Below are 22104 nucleotides of genomic sequence, written 5' to 3'. Positions count from 1 at the left end.
GAATTTGTCTAAAGGTTGAATATAAATGTCTTAGCATAACAATTATGAGAAAGACATGATGGCTATGTTGGCCACCTGGATGAGAGTTTTCCAAACTGCATATAGAAGTAACACACTGTATCCTATGAGAGAATTAATGTACACAACTATGATCTAATAAAAAAAAAATCAACAATCCTTTTTTTAAAATAAAAATGATAAAAATGGGCCATGCCTTACATCAAATTTCCAGTGTCATCAGATAGAGGGAAAGGTACTTTTTAAAATGTTTTTTCCTCCTTATATTTATTCCTTTTTGTTCTGAAGCTATAAAAAGCCAATAGAACCACCTGAACGACAGTTGAGGCAAAGCTGCTGATTCTCTGGTTTTCTCATTCAGTGGAAATCTGGCATGATCCTCCTTTACCCAGAGCCACAGCAATTGGAGCGAGAGCTGGTGTTAGATCAGTTAGCTCAGAATCCTTTTCTAACGTCCTGTTTAACTTGTCTGCAGTGCCATGCGCCCTCCGTAACGTGCAATCAGAGCCCAGTCCCAGATTTCTAGAATTAACATCCTTTGCAGAGGCCGCTTACCAGTGTGCTGCCATCTGTCCAGCGAAAGTCATGCTCAAACATCTTGTCATTGAGGCCTATCCACTGATAATCATGACCCAGGCCTAAGAGAAGGGGAAAGAAAACCCAGGTATTTTTTACTACTTTTCCCATGTATGGATGAAAATATATCAAAGAAAATTATTTTCAGAGGGAATCATGCTGCTTCTTTTTCTGGCTGGATTTTTATTTAGTTGCTCATAAAAATCTCTCCTAGTCTATCTTTTGTTCTTCTGTCCAACGTGCTTGAAACAAAAAAGTTCATGTGCCAACATTGTGAAACACTAAAATATCAGACATGGACGATCATATCCCTTGCAGTTTACAATAATTATTTTTTTCATCCTTACTCATGATAGAAATTTTCCATTTAACTTTTTTTGTTAAGAGATCACATTGGCAAAAATTCAGCAACCCACTCAAAGGGGCCAGATCTTCCCCTTGCTAGCCTAATTTTGGAAGCCACATGTTTCTTCTCAAAGCATTTTAAAAAGAGGACACCTTGACCAGACCTTTTTGCACAATTCCCCCTCAAAACGTGTTATCATAGTGGGAAAAGGGAGAAGACCCCCTATCCAGATTATAAACTAACAATCAAAATTCTAAAAGATAGTCCATATTTAATAGAACGTCAAACAACGCTTCAGGAGCAACGATTTCCTCCACATTGGTACATAAACACTAGCCCCCCTCCTTTGTGCTGTAGTCTAAGGAATTATTAAACTGCTCTGGTATTAAGTTTCATGAGTTTTCAATCTCCACCAAGTCATGTTGTTAGTATTTAGCTCACTTTCTATGGTTTAAAATAATTAGAAACTTAAATGAGAACAAATATGCCCAGAGGTTAAGATTATTTCATTCCGTTTTAATTTGCAGAATAGAAATATCTGAAAGCAACTTTCTCTTTAACTTTAGACAACAGATGCAAATACTCAACACTGAAACCATGAAGGCAGCCATGGTAACATGTATACTGTATGGAATCTAAGAAACAGTTGTTTTAGTAAGTCGAAAATGATCAAATATCGATCTCTTAGGATTCGACCTACTGCATGATGTTTCACCAGTTACTGCTCTCAGATGAAGCAATGCTTTCCTATATTGTGGCTGAATATTTCTCTGCATGGGGGACTAACATAGGTGACATGACTTTGCAGTAGTGCATACACGGGGGTTTTAATAAACGGAATCAGAACTGAGAAAGTGCGAAGTTTCAGGAAGCCCGCGTCTGGTACATACGATTCACAAACATCTGTTCTTCGTGGGACAGGATGCTTGTGAGATGGGCGCCCTGCAGACGGCATTCCCGTTCCGCTGCATCCCATGTGCGTCGATGGGCAAAGTATTTGTAGCACTGCCCTTGGAATTTGTGCCAGCCATAGTCACAGGTCTCAGTGTCTGGGGAGAAACAAGACAGGAGCTTATTACAGGCACCTACGTCATTCAAACTTGGCTCCCCGATCCGAGTGTTAATAGGACACCCAAGCCAATATCTATGCAATGTCCCTGATGTAACCAATTCATAAAACTTGTTCATAGTGACAAAGAAATTATTATAAAGCCAGCCCCAGTGATTTGTACGGAGTGGGTGTCTATCTTTGGACTGAAAAGGCAACATCGCACAACAATTTCCTTGATTAAAGCCAAGAAAACTGGAAGAGGGGCCTGCCAAAACCTCTGAGGCTGCAGTGTCTGCTGACTTACTTATGAAGCCACTGGGGCTAATTCCTTACCAGCACAACTTCTCTAAGAGAACCAGTCAAGTGATAAGATAAGGATTCTGGCTAACAGGATTATGAATGCTCTATTTGCATAGCAACTTCAAAGGTTGCAGAGGTAGTCCTCTCCCACTTCCCAAAGAGATGTCTGGGAGGTCACTGGCTCTTGTCATGTAAGATTTACAAAGGGAAAATAAAAATCTTTCTTGAATAAGTGACCTCTGGGACATAGCTAGAACTTGTATGTATGCCCGCTTCCCAAAAAGTGAGAGAAGATAATATATAACTCCCAGTGCAGATTAAATAACTTGAGTGGTCTAACTTACCACTGCCCCATTCCACCCAGCTGTACAGACATGTGTGTATGTTTCTGTGTGCCTGTGTGTGCACATATGTGTGTGTTCATCTTTCCCCCTATTGCAATAATTATGCACACCATAACTGGTATTCCAGTGGGATGAAAACATCTTTTAAATACATCTAAATTTTATATTGGCAGTAGGCTTCAGCTACTCTTCCCAGATTGCCAGTTTTTATGTGTTTTCACAAAAAAAGTTGCCTTTCTCACAGTGCTGAATGGTGCCCACTGGCAATCTTCCGTCAGACTCACTCATCCACGGCTGGGGTTACACCAGATGTGAAATAATGATCAATAAACAGAGTTCTGACTTTCACAAAATATATCTCACAAATATATTGAAGTAGCTACATGGAAAAGAATTTCAGACACCAAGAAAACTTTCCAGGGCAGCACCTGTGGCTCAAAGGAGTAGGGCACTAGCCCCATATGCTGGAGGTGGCGGGTTCAAACCCAGCCCTGGCCAAAAACTGCCAAAAACATAAAGAAAAGGAAACCTTCCAGATCACATCAGAAAGACTCCCTTTTCCTATTTTTACCAATGGATAAAAAGAAAATGCAACCCTACAGGATTAAAGACATGCGTGCTTTACAGGTTAGAGCTGGTGGCCAGAGGAAAACTCAGATGGTCTCTTCTCACTCCTTTTACTCCTCTTCCCAGCTGATTGTGGGAAAGTACACATTTGGAAAGATTTAATTTTTTTTCTGGCTTCAGTGATTGAGACTGTAATCATGCAGCAGACGAAGCTTATCTCTGAGAGCAGTCTTTATTTCAGTTTAGTCTATCAAGCCCATTGTTTAGTTACCGCCAGCTGACTAATTGTTTTGATGTGCACTGGAAGTTTTGAGTACTATTAAAATGTTGTCTGCGACCACCGAATCCCGTGGAAAGGACTCAAGACACAGCTAGACACAACTAGAGGGGCTGGTATGAAGGAAGGTGGTACTTAGTGCCCCCAAATGAAGCAAATCTTGGCCACTGGATATAGGATTTTTCCTTTGGGACGCTCACTTGGAAAAATTTAGAGGTTAAGTTGAAGGGAGGGTTGGGAGGACACAGTTCTTCATATATGAGATTAGTTCATAGGCGAGGAGAATTGGAAAAAATTTTAGAACACTCTTAATGCCAAAGTCAATAATATAATACTGTAATAGTATAGCTTTCCTCAACTTAAGACTTTTGTTTTTCCAAATTCTTTTTAAAAGAGAAGAAAATAGTAGTTGGTCCTGATAAATTACTTTGGAAATTATTGTTTATTTTATGATACACAGTTTGAAATTTTAGAGTTTCCTACCTTCTTGAATAATACATCAGAAAAAAATATTCTATATACTCTCTCTTAACCACTTTTAGCCCAATGCTTTTATTTTAACAGAAACCTAGATAATCATGAAATTTAAACGCATGACAACATCCTGCTACCACGCCTTTCTCAGTTAGCAGGTGTATACATTCAGATCAGAGTGCAAGTCCCAAAATAGAGGCAGTTAGTGTTAAAACCCATGGGGGGGGGGCAGTTATCTGTCCTCTCTGAATCATAGCTTTCAGTGATTATAAATATACACACAAATACCATGTGTATTGTGCACATTTGTAAAAAAAAGCTTAATGTCTACACTGATTCACTTAATTTTTATTATTCATGAATTCAACAGATTTGTGATGAATCACATGTCAAGTATCAGAAATAGTCTATTTTTCTCAACTTATCTAAAAATACTATGAAATTCATTATATTATTAAAAGGCAACTGTTTGGGTGACATTTTCTTAAATGTCATTCAACATACGGAAAGCTATCTCTTGCTTTAAAACCACTATAGCGAGTAGGTTACAATACAAAGTCTCCGATTTGCTCTGGGCACCAATCCTGTTCATAGCAGCTGAAACTATCACTCTTCAACAATGTCACTAAAAATCTATTCCCTTTATGCTGTACAGGCCATGTTTTCAACATCTCCCATCTATACCTGCCAGGTTTTAAGAAACCGTTCACCCTTCCACACGTCTCACTGGCAATATACAGCATTGATTTGACTGGGGCTGTCCATACAGAACGTCTCTCTCTCATTCCAATAGACCTTTCTAGATTTTATATTTGTTATCATTCCCTAAAATATGCCCGCTATTTCAAAGTTACTGAGACTTGGGAAGTTGCTACTGCCCGGAACAGAAAAGGTCAGCTGAAGAAACAGTGACACAGTCATCACCGCACTTTGGATAGAAAACTGTTTAGACAACAATGCTACTGGTAATGAGGAAAACATTGGCTCTTAGGCAACCTGAAGAGTTGCCTTCAGTATCCTAGCAATAAGCCCCAGGAACACAGCTGCACTGGGTAAACAGACGGATAGATGGTCCTCTGCAAATAATTTAGATGGAAGTTAAACTAGCTTGAAAATAACCTAGAATGTGCCTAAACACTAGGTGGTACCAGACAGGAGAGAAACAAGTTAAAACTTTTGCTTTTCCAAATTTTTTAAAAAGAGAAGTAATTGATCCCAAAATCCCTTCCCAGAATATGTTAGCAATGAATGCATCAGATATACACATAAACAAAATATTTATCTTTGGGAGTTACTTTAGAAGTACAAAGATATTGAGATAAACGTGAGCTTGAGCGTTAAGCCACTTAGGTCCCCTTTTCTTCTCTGTGATCTAAATGTGTTACCTTGAACACACCACTGTTCCTCTCTGAGCTTTCATTTCTGGTCTACTTGCACGGTAGATGCTGAGTCATATACCTGGACATGTGTTAAATGATAAAGTATTAAACAGATATTTTCTCTTTTTAGTCTCCGCTGAGAGTTATGCTACATCATCAAGATCAGGAACTTTGTTTTGTCCATAGCTCTATCTCCAGTGCCCAGAACAGTGTTCTGAAGAAAACAGGCACTCAACAGTGCCATGCTGAACCCATGATTTTTTTAATCACTTCTGTACTTGGAACCAATGAAAACCAGAACCATTTTAACATATTGGCGTATTTTGTGTGTCTCATCCTTTTGTTTTTTTTCAACAAATGACATCTCTCTTACCATTTTACTTTAAGAAGAGGGTCTGGCTTGGTCTATTTTCACACTTAAAATCTAAAACAAACAGAATTACTCTAGGGCAATTGAACAAAAAAAGAAAAATACAACACCTAAAAACATAGCCATCGCCCGTCCCCTGCAATGGCAGTTCAGTACGTGCCCCCCTTTCACTTTGCTTTCATCGTAGTGACACTAGATTAACACCACAGGCAGAATGTGAGGCCAGAGCAATGTACCCGAGAGTCTAATGCATTTTCATTTTGTCTGGTGGGATAGAAGTTTGGCACCAAGCACTTTTATCGAAGCCAAACCACTATATGAATTTAAGTAGAGGAAATCGACATTCCAAAGCTGACTATGCTGAGCACACAATCTGTTTCTGATTGACGGACTAAGAAATGTTACCATTAACCATCTAAAATACACTCTCAGGTTGGCCATAAAATGCAAATTACAGGGATCCTGAGATTCAAGGCATCATGGACATTGGCTTTTCTTTCATTCAGGAAAAGTAGATGCTTCTTTAGTAGGAAAATTTCCTGGTGAGCAGATTCATAACATCTTTTACAGAATATGTGCCACTCTAAGGCTAGTACATTCTAACAACTCTATCAACTCATTCTCCAGATACGATTGACTATGAAAAATAAGCCCATTGAGTCTCAGGTGTTAAGGAGGAGAAAGTATAGACAGCTCACACTGAGTTTAGTACTCCTTGGCACACAAGCCACATTAAGGTCAATTCCTAGTTTGTCCCTAGGAAGATTATGTATGCCAATATTCTTTTAGTTGACCAGATGTCTTTAAATTCAGTTCAATGTACTAGTCTGCAATTCTAATCTCTTGGTAAAATGGCTATAGTTAAATTAACCCTATGGTTCAAATATTTCAAGCTATGCATACAAAAGGAAACCTAATGTATTTAAATAATCTGTGAATTTCCTCTATAGGAAAGAATATGCACTAAGCCCAAAATTGCTAAAAACATCAGTAATATCCATCCTACAAAGCTTGCAATAGCTCTTACCTTGTTCACAAAGTGCACCAACGTAGCTTGGAAGGCAGAGGCATCTGAACGTGTTAAAGCCATCAATGCACGTGGCTCCATTCCGACAGGGGTTGGAGTGACATTCATCAAAATCTAAAATGAATTGTAAAAGTCCATAAAACTATTTTCAAAAAGAGATCAAAACATTCTATTGAGTGTGAGTTTAGCAGATAAGATATGGGGTGGCTAGTTAAATCTGAACTTTAGATAATTTTTTAGCCCAAGTATGTCCCATGCTATATGTAGGACAAACTTATACTAAAAAAAAAAAATAAATGTTTCTTGGGTGGCACCTGTGGCTCAGTAGGTAGGGCGCCAGCACCCATATACGGAGGGTGGTGGGTTCAAACCTGGACCCGGCCAAACTGCAATAAAAAATAGCCAGGCATTGTGGCAGGCGCCCGTAGTCCCACCTACTTGGGAGGATGGGGCAAGAGAATCGCCTAAGCCCAGGAGTTGGAGGTTGCTGTGAGCTGTGATGCCACAGCACTCTCTACCAAGGGCAATAAAGTGAGACTCTGTCTCTACAAAAAAAAAAAAATTAAAAAAGTTTCTTGTCTATCTGACATTCAAATGTAACCAGCCATCTATATATTTTTATTTTCTCTAAGAAAAATTCAAAGATATTCAGAGTAGGGTCATTGTCTCCATTGCTACTAGATGAAGTCCGTGAGCCCTAAGACTGAGGAACCATTTCCCCCAAGCCTTCCCACCTCCAATCCTGGCTCGTGCTCTGATTAACTATATGTGGAATACTCAAAAAACCGAATTGGCCTTACTGTTGCTGGGCCCTTTCATCTCCAATCTATCCTTCACTCTGCATACTGCCATCTTTTTTTGGATACAGTCATGATAATTTTATTCTTTTGCTTCCAAACATTTCAGGGATCCCAGTGGCCCCAGGCAGTACTCTTACCAGTGTGGTCCCTGCAGCATCCCTATGGCCTAAGGATGTTAAAAATCCATGTTTTGGGAGGTGCCTGTGGCTCAATGGAGTAGGGTGCCAGCCCCATATGCTGCAGATGGTGGGTTCAAACCCAGCCCCGGCCAAAAACAAACAAACAAACAAAAAATCCATGTTTCCAGGCCTATCCCAGGCCTACTGAAAGGCCTGGGGCGGGGACAACAGCAGATGATTCTGATGCTTTAATTTTAAGGCATTTGATGGGAAAACAAAGCAAAACTGTTCAGTACATTGAACTCAGGACCTTCTCCCCCTGTGAGAACGTTCTAGACCCAACCTGCTTTCTGGGACTCTCTCCCAATAGGTCTCTCTCCTTCACGGCCATAAGTACGCCTACTACCTGGATACTTGCAGTCACTTAGCCACGTTCTTCGTGGTTTCTGTGCTTTTGTTTGTTGTGTCCATGTCTCCCTCCAGCACCTCTCAAATCCTCCTCAACTTTAAGATCTAAATCAACTGCCCTCTTCCCACAGACGGCCATGACCTCCTCTGATGAAGTTAATGACTTTCTTCCCATAGCGTTTTGCAACGGCACTAAAATTTAATTAATGTTTACATTAAAGGAAAAGAATATTAAAAAATGAATTTACAAAGCTACTTAAATTTTCAAGAGTTGTATAATGTATGCTTACTGGAAAGAAATGGTCTTAACACTGGTATTATACAGAAATAATACCAAACACTTTTAGGGTGCTTATGAAGTGCCAGGCACTATTCTAAGAGCTTCACATATATTAACTCATTAAACTATTTATTTATTTTTTATTTTATTTTGTTTTATTTTGCAGTTTTTTGCCGGGGATGTGTTTGAACCCACCACCTCCGGCATATGGGGCCGGTGCCTTACTCCTTTGAGCCCCAGGTGCCACCCCACTGATTATTTTAACTGATTTTAATATAAAACAGACTGGAGGACAGACAGATCCTACTATGCATATAAATCTGATATTTCAGATGCAATTATTCCTTAAACATCATCTACTGCTATCTTTATACTCCCAATAATTAGCACACAAGTAGAGCTCACTAACTCTGTTGAGTTTTTTTTTTTAAGACAAATGTTCTTTTAATTTGAATGTTGGGACTTTATTCCAGTATTTCTGTGTAACTTAAAGTATTATTGGTGGGCTTTCTTTACTCGGTCACTGTGAGCACACCTTCAGGACGCCTCTAAAGGAGCCCTGAACAGTGCACTCCAGCGTTTTTTTTTCAGAGGCAAAGTCTATATTTGGCCAAATTAAAACCGTGGCTTTTTTCTTCTTTATAATAAAGGATGCTTAAATAAAAATACAGAAATAAAAGCAACTGCTTTATTAGAGTCCTTTATATCCTTTGGAACCCAAAGGGAGGAAGGGCACAGCAACAGCACAACTTGAGATGGAGACAGGTTGGTTGGCTACTGAGAGTCAGAGAGAGTGTCTTTCCCATGCCTATCAGAGGAAGTGATCTCAAAATACAAGAAATAAAATATCCTAATTTTTTCCCCTAATTTCTAAAAATGTATACTTAAATTGGTTATTGATATGCCAATCTGGGGGATAAATGAACACTTTTTGTTAACATTTATGCATCTTTACATTGTAAAGCCTGTCTGTCTATAAAAACCACAATGAGACAAAGCTGACCTCAGTCAACCTCACTGGGTCTTGGGTGTATCGACAAAATCCAGTAAACACCTGTTTCCATTTTCCAGACCCTTATTAATTGCCCTCAGTTTTTCATTTCATTTAACATACCACTTATTTACACTTGGGTTTCTCGGAAATCTCCAGTTGATTCAACAACAGAAATTCTCCCCTGACAAATCTATAAAAGAACTGCATTCTTTCAGTCGAGAACCTCTTACCAAGTTCACACTGGTCTCCACTGTATCCTGGAACACAGGTGCACACATAGGCAGTTTCAGTAGGGTAACAGGTGCCTCCATTAAGGCACGGGTTTGTTTTGCAACGATCAGTTCCTACCAGGTCAGGAAAGTAAGAAAAGCAGTTAGGCTCCCAGGTTTCAGTGTATTTTAGCATATAAAGCCACGTATTGCTATCACAATAGAAGCTTTACCATAGCAATTTACTACACATAAAAATTAACATTAACTGTACTCTCTGGAGTGTTTCTTGGCATTATAGCTACTCATTACAAATCGCATCTATTCATTTCTGGGATTCTATCATGATTATTCTTTAATGACATTTTCTTGTACCGTATCTGGCAACTAAGATATTCTACTGCAGATTTAGTTGGCATGATAATGGCAATTGATTTTAGTCAAAAATGATTACACATATGTGCACAGTGAATGGAAAATGTGTTCTTTTACACGGGTTAGTTCATGTGACATGGCTGGATACACGGAACATGCATTCTTTTTAGCGGGTTGGCTTGTTATCATCGTTTGAATTGTTATTGCCTTTTACCACTTAATGCTCAGAAACTGTTTTTCTTCGAAAGTGTGCACTGAAGTCTCTTCTGCTACATTAACATGCTTTTTCCAAAAACACGTCCCACATGTGCTCCTTTAAACTATACTTGAAGAAAACACATGGATTAAACTCTCCTGTATAAAAACAACCCCCAGTACAAAAACCTCACCTACAAGGAAACCCCAAACTTTTATTACAATTTCCCTATTAAAGCACAAATAAAACCAGCACTCCTAGGAGATGAATGTAAATGCCAAAGACAAATCTATAAGGACAAGTAGTTTTAAAATACATTTTCTAAATGCGAAACCTGTGACACCATTTGAATCATATATTTTACATTCCAGTATCGTTTGGATGACTCTATCTTCATACAGAGTTTATATTTATTCTTTACATATTACTTCAGAATTGCTTATGTTTCAAAATGTTCAGGATCCAAATAAGAGTCAAATTTTTTTACAAAACAATTGAAATAAAATAGATTATAGACTATATAACCATATTGTTGAGAATCTTAAGTTCTGAAACCCTGAAATAATTACACATGAAAATAAGATGTCTAAAATTAACTTGGGGTGTTAGAATCAACTGCTACAGCGGGTAAGGAAGGCTTTCCCACATAGAAAGGTCAAACACAAACTTTCTGAGTGTTAAATAAATTCTGGACAACTACAGAAACTCGGTAGATACACATTCCCACGTTTGAAGCTCATATAAAGTTAGGGTAATTCCGAGGTGTACACCAACTTCTTCAAAAACCACCCCAATTTATAGAAGAAATTTTCTCCTATAGTTCCAAAAATTTTTTTAAATCCTCCCTAGCTTTCTCAGTTTGAAAGTATACGGCCCAGATGACAAGGCCGTGGTCAGTAGACAAGGTATCTCGTGTTAGCCTCCGTGAAGAATCAAAATGTCCCACGCTGTGGAGTGTTTTGTGAGACCGCCAGGTGCCGCCTGAATGTGAAATACTGTTATTCCCACCAGACACCAGACACCATGCTGAGGCCTGAGACCAGAACTCAGTGAGCGGATCTCTGTGTGAACTGGAAAGTCATTCCAGGCCAGGTGCAGTGGCTCATGCCTGTAATCTTAGCACTCTGAGAAGCCAAGGCAGGTGGATTGCTTGAGTTCAGGGGTTTTAGTCCAGCCTGAGCAAGAGCAAGACCCCTGTCTCTACTAAAAAAAAAAAAAAAAAAAGATAGTAGAAAAACTAGCCAGGTGTGGTGGCCACGCCTATAGTCAAGTTACTCAGGAGGCTAAGGCAAGAGGATTGCTTGAACCCAGGAGTTTGAGGTTGCTGTGAGCTATGATACCCTAGTACCTTACCAAAGGTGGCAAAGTAAGACAACGTCTCAAAAAAAAAGAAAAAGAAAAAATAGTCATTCCAATTAGGAGAAAATTTCACATTTATGAATTTTGTTTTTCCCTAAACAGTTCACACAAGCTCTGAAAGTTGAATCTGCAACAGGTAGACCAGGTAAACCCATGTGACCTGCTCTTTACTGAATTAAGCTAAAGTGACAATTTGTATTGTAAGGAAGACACAAACTCTAATTCTCAGCAAATACCATGGACTGGGCAACTGGTACACATTTCCCACTTGTCTGTCAAACTTAACTCTCTCTATAAGTGCATAGTTATTACCAATTATTTCTATATCCTATTTTCAACAATCGGAAGTGTATTTCCACTGAATTACCAAACATTGGCCAGATTACTAGGTTATCATTTACAGATTAAATATAGAGTGGCAGCAAAAAAATCCAATGTCAACCGCCTTTGATAAATAATTCAAGCCATTATAAAAGTTGCATTTTCTGACTATTTTACTTTATTGGAAGCACATCAAAATAAAGCATTAGCGGCACAAAAGATAATATCGATAAGATCAGAATACTTTTCATAATAGCCATGACATAAAACATATTAATTAATACCCAACTGGTACATTACACAGGTATATGACACACCGCCTGGGTGTGAGACACAGCTACAACTTGCATTTTAACCTCACAAATGTAAACTAGGGAATCTGTTTGTATCCCCACGTTAATCTGAACTAAAATTAAAAAAAATATATTTATAAAATATATGTCTTCAACCAGGATGGCCATTAGTGGATTGATTTCCTCTCTCCTGGCCAGGTAGCAGTTAGGTGGTGCTTCCCCTGACACTGTTATTTAAATAATGACATAATTAAAGTTGCCTTTTCAACATTCTCGGGCTAGACTAAGAGTAAAATAAATTCTCTTTTTATCAGAATGAGAGATGATTCAGGTTCAAATCCCACTCCTGCCATGATGTGGCTATGCAACCCCGGGCAAGCTATTGAACCTCTCTGAATCTCCTTGTCTTATCCTTCTACAATGGGCTGATAACATGTTTTTTTTAGCCTTTTTATGATGATCAAATAAGATGGTCTATATTAAGCAGTATCAAATTCATGCTTTCTGTACCTTCAATAAATAAACAGAAAACTTCTTTCAACAGGTAGTATGCTAAGATAATAAATGAATACCCACTATCGCTAGGCACTGTGTTAGGAGCAATTGTCTTAAGGAAGAAAATTACATAAAAGTATGAACGGGTAATTGATACTATAGGGCTGTGAAATACTTATTGGAGCTATTTACTATTCCTAAATGTTAAAGACCTGACAGATTTTGATATTGTCACAATAGCAAGCATCAATGAGAGAGATTTTTTTTTTAAAAAAGGACTTTTTCCCTGCTTTTAAAATGAAGGAGTGTAACTATGAGACATATGACAAAGCAATACTCTAATTACAAGTAAAAACAAACCAAATTTTTATGCCAATAAAAATTAACAGTTTCATTTTGTCCATGTTGCAATTGTATGTTATTTTCTAAACCCAGAAAAATACGAAGCATTTTTGTATTTACTATAAAGCCCAGAAATAATCTATATTTACTTTTATTTCATTTCATTACGGACTCAATACTGTAGCCTGACCTGCCATGGTATGACCAATATAAAAATTTCCATCAATTTAACATCACAATAAAAATCACATACATATATAAATTACAACCAAGGGACTATTTTCAGGTTTGGGAACAGATTTTTCAATGTTGTGGTCTTACCTGGTAAATAGATCTCTGTGCCTTCCATTGAATCTTCATTCATGCCAATCAGGAAATGAGTTTCATTAGAAGTTTCCGGAAGGGAAAATGGTGGTGTTGAAAGCTCAGAATTTAATTCCACAGTGCTTACTGTTGCCTGATTATTGGAATCAAGAACTCTGGCTGATACCTGCTGTTGTATTGCGGCTGCTGTGGAATCCTCCAATCTGATTAAAGCTGTCTGTGTGTCAGGGCTAATTTCCAGAGAAGAAGGAATGGTGAGCTCTTTGGAAGCCTGTGGGCTGGGCTGAGGTAACACTGCTGCCTCAGTCCCATCAGGAGCGGATGCAGAAGGAGTATGTGGCCCCTGGGTAGCACCTTCTAACTTAATTTCACTGGCCGCCGTAATGACAGTTACAGCTCCAGGTGTGTTAACACTGGGAAATATCGTGATTGTTTCTACAGGAAGTTGACCATTGATTTTATTTTGGAAATCTTGGAACATCTCAGTTCTTTCCTCAGCAATTAATTCAGTAGGAGAAGTTTCCATTTCTTTTAATAATGTAGGTCTACTTTCATCTTCAGAAGGTTCTGATTTTATGTCAGGGAATAAGGATGGAGGCTCAGTTATTAGAGAGTTTTTACTTGATGGTTTGAAAGTTTCTTCACTATTTTCATAAATTTCCCTAAAAGAATCCTCTGGGGACATCTGAGATGAGCCAGCCTCTATATCTGGCATAGCACTTGGCTGGGGTAGCTCTGTCTGTTCAGAGGCTCCGCTCCCTAAGTAGGCAGTGAGTGGAGATGATGGGGTCTGCGAAGACAGCTTTGCAAATGCTGAAACTGCTATGGGCGTATCAGTGTAAGATGGGGAACTGGATCCTTCCATCACATCAGGCGCCTCTGTCAAGCTCTGAGCTGCAAAGTGGTCAGCACCAATACTTACATAGGGAGTATGATCTATCAGCACCTCCTCAGCTCCTGAAGAGAATTCTGGTTGCAGAGAAGGCTGTGAATATTTCTTTTCTTCATACTCTTCCTGTGTCCTTTCCAAATGGCCTAATGTTGATATTATCTCACTTTGGTCTGCAATAGCTTGACCGTCAGACAGAGTGCTTGATTCAAAGATGTCATCCAAAGCTTTTGGTTCAGTTTTTGGTTCTGGATCCTCTGGATTCTCTGTGGCAGACTTACTAGGAACGGGAAGGGATGTCGGTGTGGGAAGTAAAAGTTCTAATTCTGCCTCCATGCTAGGAACAGAGATCCCAGTTGTGAAGTTAAAGCCCATAGGATCTAACTGGTGTCTGTCTTCAGAAGTTACTGGTTCATTATGTGTTGCCTGAGTGTAGCTAGCTAGAAGAGTATCAGCGGAGCCCTCAAATGTTTCCTCAGGAAAAGAAGAGTTAACAGTGGCCTCATACCTCTGTTGAACTTGAGTGCTTTCATCATTACTGCCAGGTGGTCCTGCTGGCACCTCTGAATCTATGTCTGTTTGCATTCCAAGGATGTCTTCATATACAGGTTTAGAGTGGTCGATATCTATGATAGTGTTTCTATCTGATGTTAGCTGAGGTAGAATTTCAAGGATGGTACTCTCTGTAATGGTCAATATTAAATCCTTGTCTTCTTTGTCCAGATCTATAATAATGTTTTCAGTGGGTTTTCTTCTTCTGTTAGGTTTTAATGTGGAATCCTCAAGTCCACTGAAATGGTCTTGGAAACTCCCTGTGGTAGCCTCCATGGACCTCTCATATGACATTGTATTTGACAGTGTGCTGGTTGGAGCGGGGGCGCTTTCATTCTGCTCTGGATGAAGAGGCAGAGCCGCAGAAACTGTTGCGACTTCATCTGCAGTAACAGCTGTAGCACTTGGCACCGTGGGGTGTTTTTCCAGGGATCTATCAGAAACAAATGTGGTGCTTCCTTGTCTGGCTGCCTGAGTAGTTCCAGAAGTGTAAGCTGAATCAATATCCACTTCTCCAGACCCTTCTCCAGAATGTTCATCAGTTGTAAACTGATGTAAATCAGTTGGTTTTGGTGCTGAGGTCCCAGATTCTTTGGCCGTTTTAAGATCATAAGTTCTATCTGGGAAAACAGTGGAAAAGGTTGCTGTTTCTTTAGCTTCTGCTGTGAAAGAACTCTCGCTAGAGTCTTGTTGGGTTACAGTTTGCGGTCTATCAGTCTGGATTTCTTCTGCCTGGCTGAGAGTCTCATTTTGAGCCTGTTCAGTGTCTGTGGAGAAAGGGAGAGCTGCCTTAGTGGGTCCTGCTGCCCCACTGTCACTTGAATTTTCTGTGAAGGTTGGGCTGGATGTTGCCTCACTGCCTTTGGAGATGTCTGTTTCAGAAATGAGTGTTCTAACTTCATTTGCCACATTTTCCATTCTCTCATAATCTTTAATTTTATCACTTACGATGCTTGTTTCTAAATTTTCCACTTGAGAAGTCTGGGGATAGAATGTGTTAATGATTTGTTCCATTTCAGTAAAATTCACTGACACAGTAGGGAGAGTAGGGAAAACTTCTTCTCCTGATCCCAATCCAGACAGTAAGAGATCAGTAGATGACTCTTTAATTGTTGGTTTCATACTTTGTAGAAAGAGTTTTTCACTTTCTCCCTCTTTGATTGATGAATCTCTGATGATACTTTCAGCTGGTAGAGACTCAGTCACTAAGGGGGCTAAGAAAACATGTTGTTTTTCAGTAGCTTCGGGGAGAGGAGTATAGGATTCCATCCCCTTGGCATTTGGACCTGCAGTAGACGGGTGAACTAAGGAAATGCCTTCCTCCTCCATTTCCTTATCCATATTGTAAGTTTCCTTTGTTGTCAGTGTAGAATATTCTGTGGTTTGACGTTCAGTTTCAGTAAATGTTTGTGAGTCAAAACTTGTTTGTTCTGATGCAAGAGAGCTTTGGGGGTATTCAAAAGACTTTTCTTTTTGAATCTTTTCCTCTGATGCTGTTTCACTTTCAATATCTTGTCTTGCAGTGTTGACTCGCTCCGTAGTTTGGGGAATGCTCACTGAAATTGTGTCATTGACCTTTACTCCCCCATTTCCTGTTGGAATTATAGTGCCTTCAGTTTCTGCTATTGGTAAAATGGGGGCTCTTTTATCAGCTTCATAGATTACACCTACTTCTCCCAATCCTTGATCGATAAATGGGAAATCTGTACCAGAAAACATTTCCACAATACTGGGGAGTATTGGGCTGATGGAGCTGCTGGCTGTGACCAGATGCTCTCCTGAGCCATCAGCTGAGGCTATGAACTCTTCCCAAGGGGAGGCTGATGTGCTGGCCAGGGTGCCACTGGGTCTTTCTGAGTCAGGTGTGCCACCAATATGAACTGCAGTAGGTATCAAGGATGGTGAAATCTGGGTAGCCCCAGACGCTGTGTCCCCAGACCCTTCCACCACCACTGTTTCTGTTTTTGTTATGGGATGAGACACTGTTGAGTACTCTTTAAAGTCACCACTGAAATCTTCCTCCAGAGGAAAAGCTGTAGAAAAGCCATTTATTTCTGTCCCCTGGTGTGGTTCTCCTAATAATTCTGAAGTCAAGTTTTCCCTGGATGATTGACGTATACTTTCTTCAACTTCTCCATCTCCAGGACTCAGAACTAGTGCTGTTGGCTCAGAGGAGAAAGTCATTCCCACATGGGGAGACGCAGTGCCAGCTGTTTCCTTTTTGGTTGGAATTTCAGACTCTCCATGTAATGAAAATGAAGAAAGAGTGGTGGTTTCTGGGTTGGCGGCAGCTTCTCCAGAGCCCTGCTCCACAAAGACAGAGATGGGGCTACCTGGGAGAGTGGTCAGCCCTTCCTGAACCTCGGGTTGACTGCTGTCCTCGGTGGTCTGCGCCCCCACATTTTCTAAAATATTTCTCTCTGTAATGACAAAGGTGGAACTTGTCACTTCTCTTTCAGACTGTGTAGGTGTTGTCGAGGACACAAAAGTCCTCCTGGCAGCTGAACCACTGGATGTAGCCACATTCAAACTTTGTAATTCTGAGGGTAAAATGAATTGATCTGGTCTCTGTGTTGGTGAACGAATCTCTACAGTGGAATCTGTGCCTGTAGCTCTTTCCTCCTCCTCATTCCTTTGCTTTTCCTCAAAAGTTGTACTGAAACCCCACTCAGGAATGTCTGATTTGCTTACAGCTTTGGTTAGCACCACTTCTTCAGGAGGTTGGTCAGAAACTGAATACGTGGTGGTCACAGGAAGCGCAAAAAGGCTTTCTGTGATAACCCCCTTGCTGGTGTCTAAAGTAACAATAGTATCTGGGACATCTTTCTGTGATAAATCTGTTCCCAGGGTGACCATTTTATCTTCATATTCTTCTACGTCTCCAGAGCCTTCTGAAATTGGAGTTGAAGCACTCCCTGAGAGCTCCACGGTTTCTTTGGGGGTTGTTTCCACCCAGCTTTCTAGAGTAGACAATGGGTCACTAGGCCACAAATTTCCTATGGGTATAATTGATCCTTCTGAAACACGTGCTGATGCAGAACTTGGAACTACAGTGGGAGAATATGAGATGGAAGTACTTTTTTCTGCCTCTTCACCAAATGTTACATCAGTGGCCCTTGAAAATACTGTTTTTTGAGACTCCTGGTCAATGGCAGCTTCTCCTGAAGACTCTTCAGAAAACAGAGGGATAGGATCACTGTGGTCATGCACCTGATTACCAAGTTCAGGACTTCTCTCTGTGACTGATTCCACCCTCTCTGTCACTTCTGCCTCATGGAAAGGGGCGGTAGGGGAAACATCAGGCTCACCGCCTGAAAACTGTTCTGAAGTTTCAGGGTAAGTCTCAGGCTTCCATGTCATTTCAAGAGATTCAGTTGATTCTTTAGATTCATTAGGTTGCATAGCGGTAGACAATTCTGATTCAGCTATGATAAACTGGTGAGCATCACTTTCAGAGCTGTCTGAGAAATTTTGAGAAGGTGCAACACTTTCAAACTGGCCACGTCTAGCTTCTGCAGCTTCTGGGTCCTTGGGCACAGTGGTAACGAGATGTTTCCCGTTTATGTACTGCACAGAGGGGGTGGTCGTTACGTCAGTAGCATTTGCACACTCTTCCTCTTCTTCATCTTCTTCACTGTGGTATAGATTTATTTCAATTATCTCGGGTAATATTTCAGCAATTAGATCGTGCTCTGGGTCTGTTTCTTCACTACAAAGTTCTTCTTTAGATTCTGAATCTATTGGATGACCAATTACACTCAAATCACTCATTCGATCTGAAAAAAACAAAGAGTTTTCACAATCCTTAAGTATAAGATTTGACAGTGTATGATAGAAGAAATCGATAGCAAGGCTGGTCACACACACACAGAAGTATTAACATCTCTTCACAGTAAACACCTTTCTACACATGGTTCTCAGTTGTCAAATTCGCTGCAGTTACATTAATGATAAGACAAATGAATCCAACTCAAGGTTATGGAAACAGGTTATGAAAACTCTTCAACAGGTTTAAGAAAACAACGAGGTCCTTAAAATGAAGCAAGGAATCACATATACATTGTAATCTTGGAATGCAAGAATTCATCTTTGTGCGAACTGCAAAAATATTAAACATTAAGACCATTTCATATACAGCCAATCTGAAAATGAAAAGTCAAGACCATGCCCTATAGAATCAATTACTTTTTCTGTATGATCCACATGTATATAAGAAAAGTAACCGAAGATTGTCCTTCATGTGAGGGAATACCTAGATACCTTGTATTCAGAAAGAAAATGAGGAGAGATTCCTTCTGCTCTCTTTATAACCTGTCCTGGAGAAAACCGTTCTCTAGAAAAATAAAAGCAAGGTTTATTTACAGGACTTTTACAAAGTGAGGACAGCCTCTATCCACTGCGGCAGTGGGACAGAGCTTGGCCACAGTCCATATGCCATAGTCCAGAATGGGGGATGGCTCTGGTGGGGATGGCTCCCTCAAAGGACCAGGAAGAGATTTCCACATCTTTATGGCTTTATCCTTCCCGGGAATTACCTGGATTAGGCCAAATTTGGTTCTTGTTATTAAGATTTTCTCCAAAGAAAGTGCAAAACACATATACAGAGTCTAACTAGCATACTTCAAATGGCATCTATCATCAGAACATTCCCTAGAATGTAAATTGCCATATGGCGCCAACCATTAAACAAACAAACAAACAAAACATCAACAAACTCTTTGTCTCAGGCAGTAGAAAGGAGGAAGTTCTGAGGCTTCCCTTCATCTTGATGGCATTCCACTGTCCCAAAGAAAGATCGCACCAATACCAGTGCTGCATTTCCAGTGACAGGCAGTGCAAAAAGGTGCCAGTGAAGGCACTGACCCACAAAGAAGGCAAAGGACGACAGGGTGTCTCACCATCTTGTCCAAAGGCATAATACCCATATTGCACAACTCACTTTCAGACTGGCCACAATTCATGCCACACATTCCCAGGCTGAACCTGAGAAGTTTATAGAAGAACTAATTATGATGGAGCCAACCCTGCCCCACCTGCTCCCCATCATCTATAGGGGAGAAAACAGCTTTTTCCTGGACTGTTGCTGTTGTGAGAAGCTGCTCCCTTCTGCATGTGGAGGTATCAACATCTGGCATTTACTGTTAAATCAGAAAAGAAAGAAGCCTACTGAGGAAGAATCAGTGTTGCTTGTATTCTCACTTACTCTGCATCAACATAAATACAGGAGTATAATACACACGACCAGTTACAAGTCTACAGATGCCTCTTATGTGTTTTTAAATTTATAAAAACCAGACCACAAGACTTAAATAATCAGAAGACATATACCTTACATTTATACCATTCAGTCTAAGAAAAACAAGAAAAGAAAAAAACTCTTCTTTGTATCTCACCATATCCCTACTAAATTATCTCATTAAAATACTCTTGTGTAGGGCTGGGTTATACTCACCCTAATTCTGCGTCCTTCCTACTGAATTTCTACACATTATAGTTCATCTCTTTTATCTCCATTTCATTTCACACTATACATTCAGCTGTTCAACGATGTCAACTACAGTGCATAAATATTCAAATGAATGAGAAAATATTTCTACCACACAAAGAGGTGAGATCAATACTCTATATTAACATATAACTTTTTACAGGGTGGCCATAAAGTTCATGCAATTTTTAATTGCACATGAACCTTATGGCCACCTTGTATAACTCTAATGTATCATAGAAACATAAAATGAATGCAGACTGTTTCTGGCTCAGCTTTTGAAACTGTTACTAGTTATCAACTTCAAGGAAATGACCTTGCCTTTGAAAAAATATAAATAAAAAGAATGTTGATATTAGTCACTAAAGTTGTTTCTCTGACCTCAAAGTACTGTGATGTATGTTTCAGAAGAGGACACGATAAAATCTTCAGATAATAGTAGCCTCTTACTACAGTTTTCATTGAAGGTAGGTTTTAGCTTATTATTAAAAAGAAAGTGAAGAAAATGTTTAAAACCATATGACAGAATGCATTTTAAATGCCTTTATACGAATGAATCTCCTGAAATATTCTATCACTAATTTTACCTAAACACCAATTCAAGTAGCCTCTCATTGCTAATGCTATTTGAATACAGTTGAATTAAGCCATACTCAATTCAACTACTTGGTATAACTTCCTGGAATTTAACTGGACTTCAAAAATGTGTTTATCTTAATCTGCTCATACTATCATTTTACATGAAAACCTTTCATCTTATTTCATTAGGCTTAAATAAAACCAGAATTCACTATTAGGATACATTACAAAAAAGTACAATGAATTCACACCTATTTGGTCCCACAACATCTTTCATTTAAATATAGAAAAAAATTAAGTAAGAAACATGTGTCAGTGTCAAACATACTATGAATAAAAATCCTTACCATCTTTTGTAACTTTTTATAAATAATGGAGTAAAAACAAGCTATTCAGCTAGAATTCTCTAGAAAAACAAAAGAATAAGTAAGAAATTAACTGCTTGATGTTGTCTACTTAGAAACACTTGGCCAAGAATAGAGTAAAAGCTGTAGTCGTTATTATAGATTTGTCTGGACCTCTAGGTAAATCCCTTACTTTAAAAACATAAGACCAGTATAAATATCCCATGATACTTTTAGTGAATAATTACACATGGACGTTCTGTCAAGTATGATATTGGTAGCTTTGAAATTGAAGGGTAGGAAAAAGCAGGGAGGTAAGGCACTGTGGTATGCCAACACGTCATATATCACACGGCGAGAAACTGACAGGTGGTCACAAGACATCCGACCAACTCGTGAGCTTTCCAGGGAAAGAAAATACAGTAGAACCCTCATAGTTACCGATCTCCTTCCAGTGACCACCTCCTTCAGTTGATGTAATTTTCGTAGACCAGACATGCACCACATGTACCTATCAGTACATAGGCCTAGTTCCTTATGTTGGCCACCTCTGTGTGCTGACCATTTTGTTACTGTCCTCTGGGTGGTCAACTTACAGAAATTCTACTGTACAGAAGAATTCTAATTGTGTATTAATAATTTATACAATTTATTTAACTGTCAACTCATATTTTTTCTACTTAATTTTATTAATTAAAGACCAGATCATAAGACTATGTAATTTACTTAATAGCTTCTGACTTTAGCTCCAATCAATAACATCCTTTTAGTCCATATTCCACTTGGATGACAAACTCTAACACTTCCTATTACTCAAAAATCTCTGAGGACTTCCTTAGGATTTTAGATTATCATATCTGCATTTTTCACTAAAATAGGCAACCATTCAATGCAAACAATACATAGTCCATTTTCTAACCTAAATAAAAATTACGAAATTTCAAGTACAGCGCCAAAATCCTATCAGAGACAGAATCTTACATATATTTCACAGACTCATGCTGCTTCATG

General features: G+C 39.3%; 1 protein-coding gene across 2 annotated transcripts in view; it reads right to left on the bottom strand.

Moving 5' to 3' along the window:
• Positions 1-22104, bottom strand: part of VCAN (versican) — a 112390-nt gene that overhangs the window by 27152 nt on the left and 63134 nt on the right. For both annotated transcript variants that reach the window (XM_003785960.3, XM_023510877.1), the window contains 5 exons: positions 13242-18461; positions 9561-9674; positions 6730-6843; positions 1831-1989; positions 574-656 (listed from right to left, as the gene is read on the bottom strand). In XM_003785960.3, coding sequence (XP_003786008.1) covers positions 574-656; positions 1831-1989; positions 6730-6843; positions 9561-9674; positions 13242-18461 — 5690 coding nt within the window. The remainder of the gene's footprint in view (positions 1-573; positions 657-1830; positions 1990-6729; positions 6844-9560; positions 9675-13241; positions 18462-22104) is intronic.

This window comes from Otolemur garnettii, unplaced genomic scaffold, assembly GCF_000181295.1.
Source record: "Otolemur garnettii isolate 467f Iridium unplaced genomic scaffold, OtoGar3 scaffold00017, whole genome shotgun sequence".
In the NCBI taxonomy this organism is placed as follows: Eukaryota; Metazoa; Chordata; class Mammalia; order Primates; family Galagidae; genus Otolemur; species Otolemur garnettii.
This window is presented reverse-complemented; position numbering and strand designations above follow the sequence as displayed.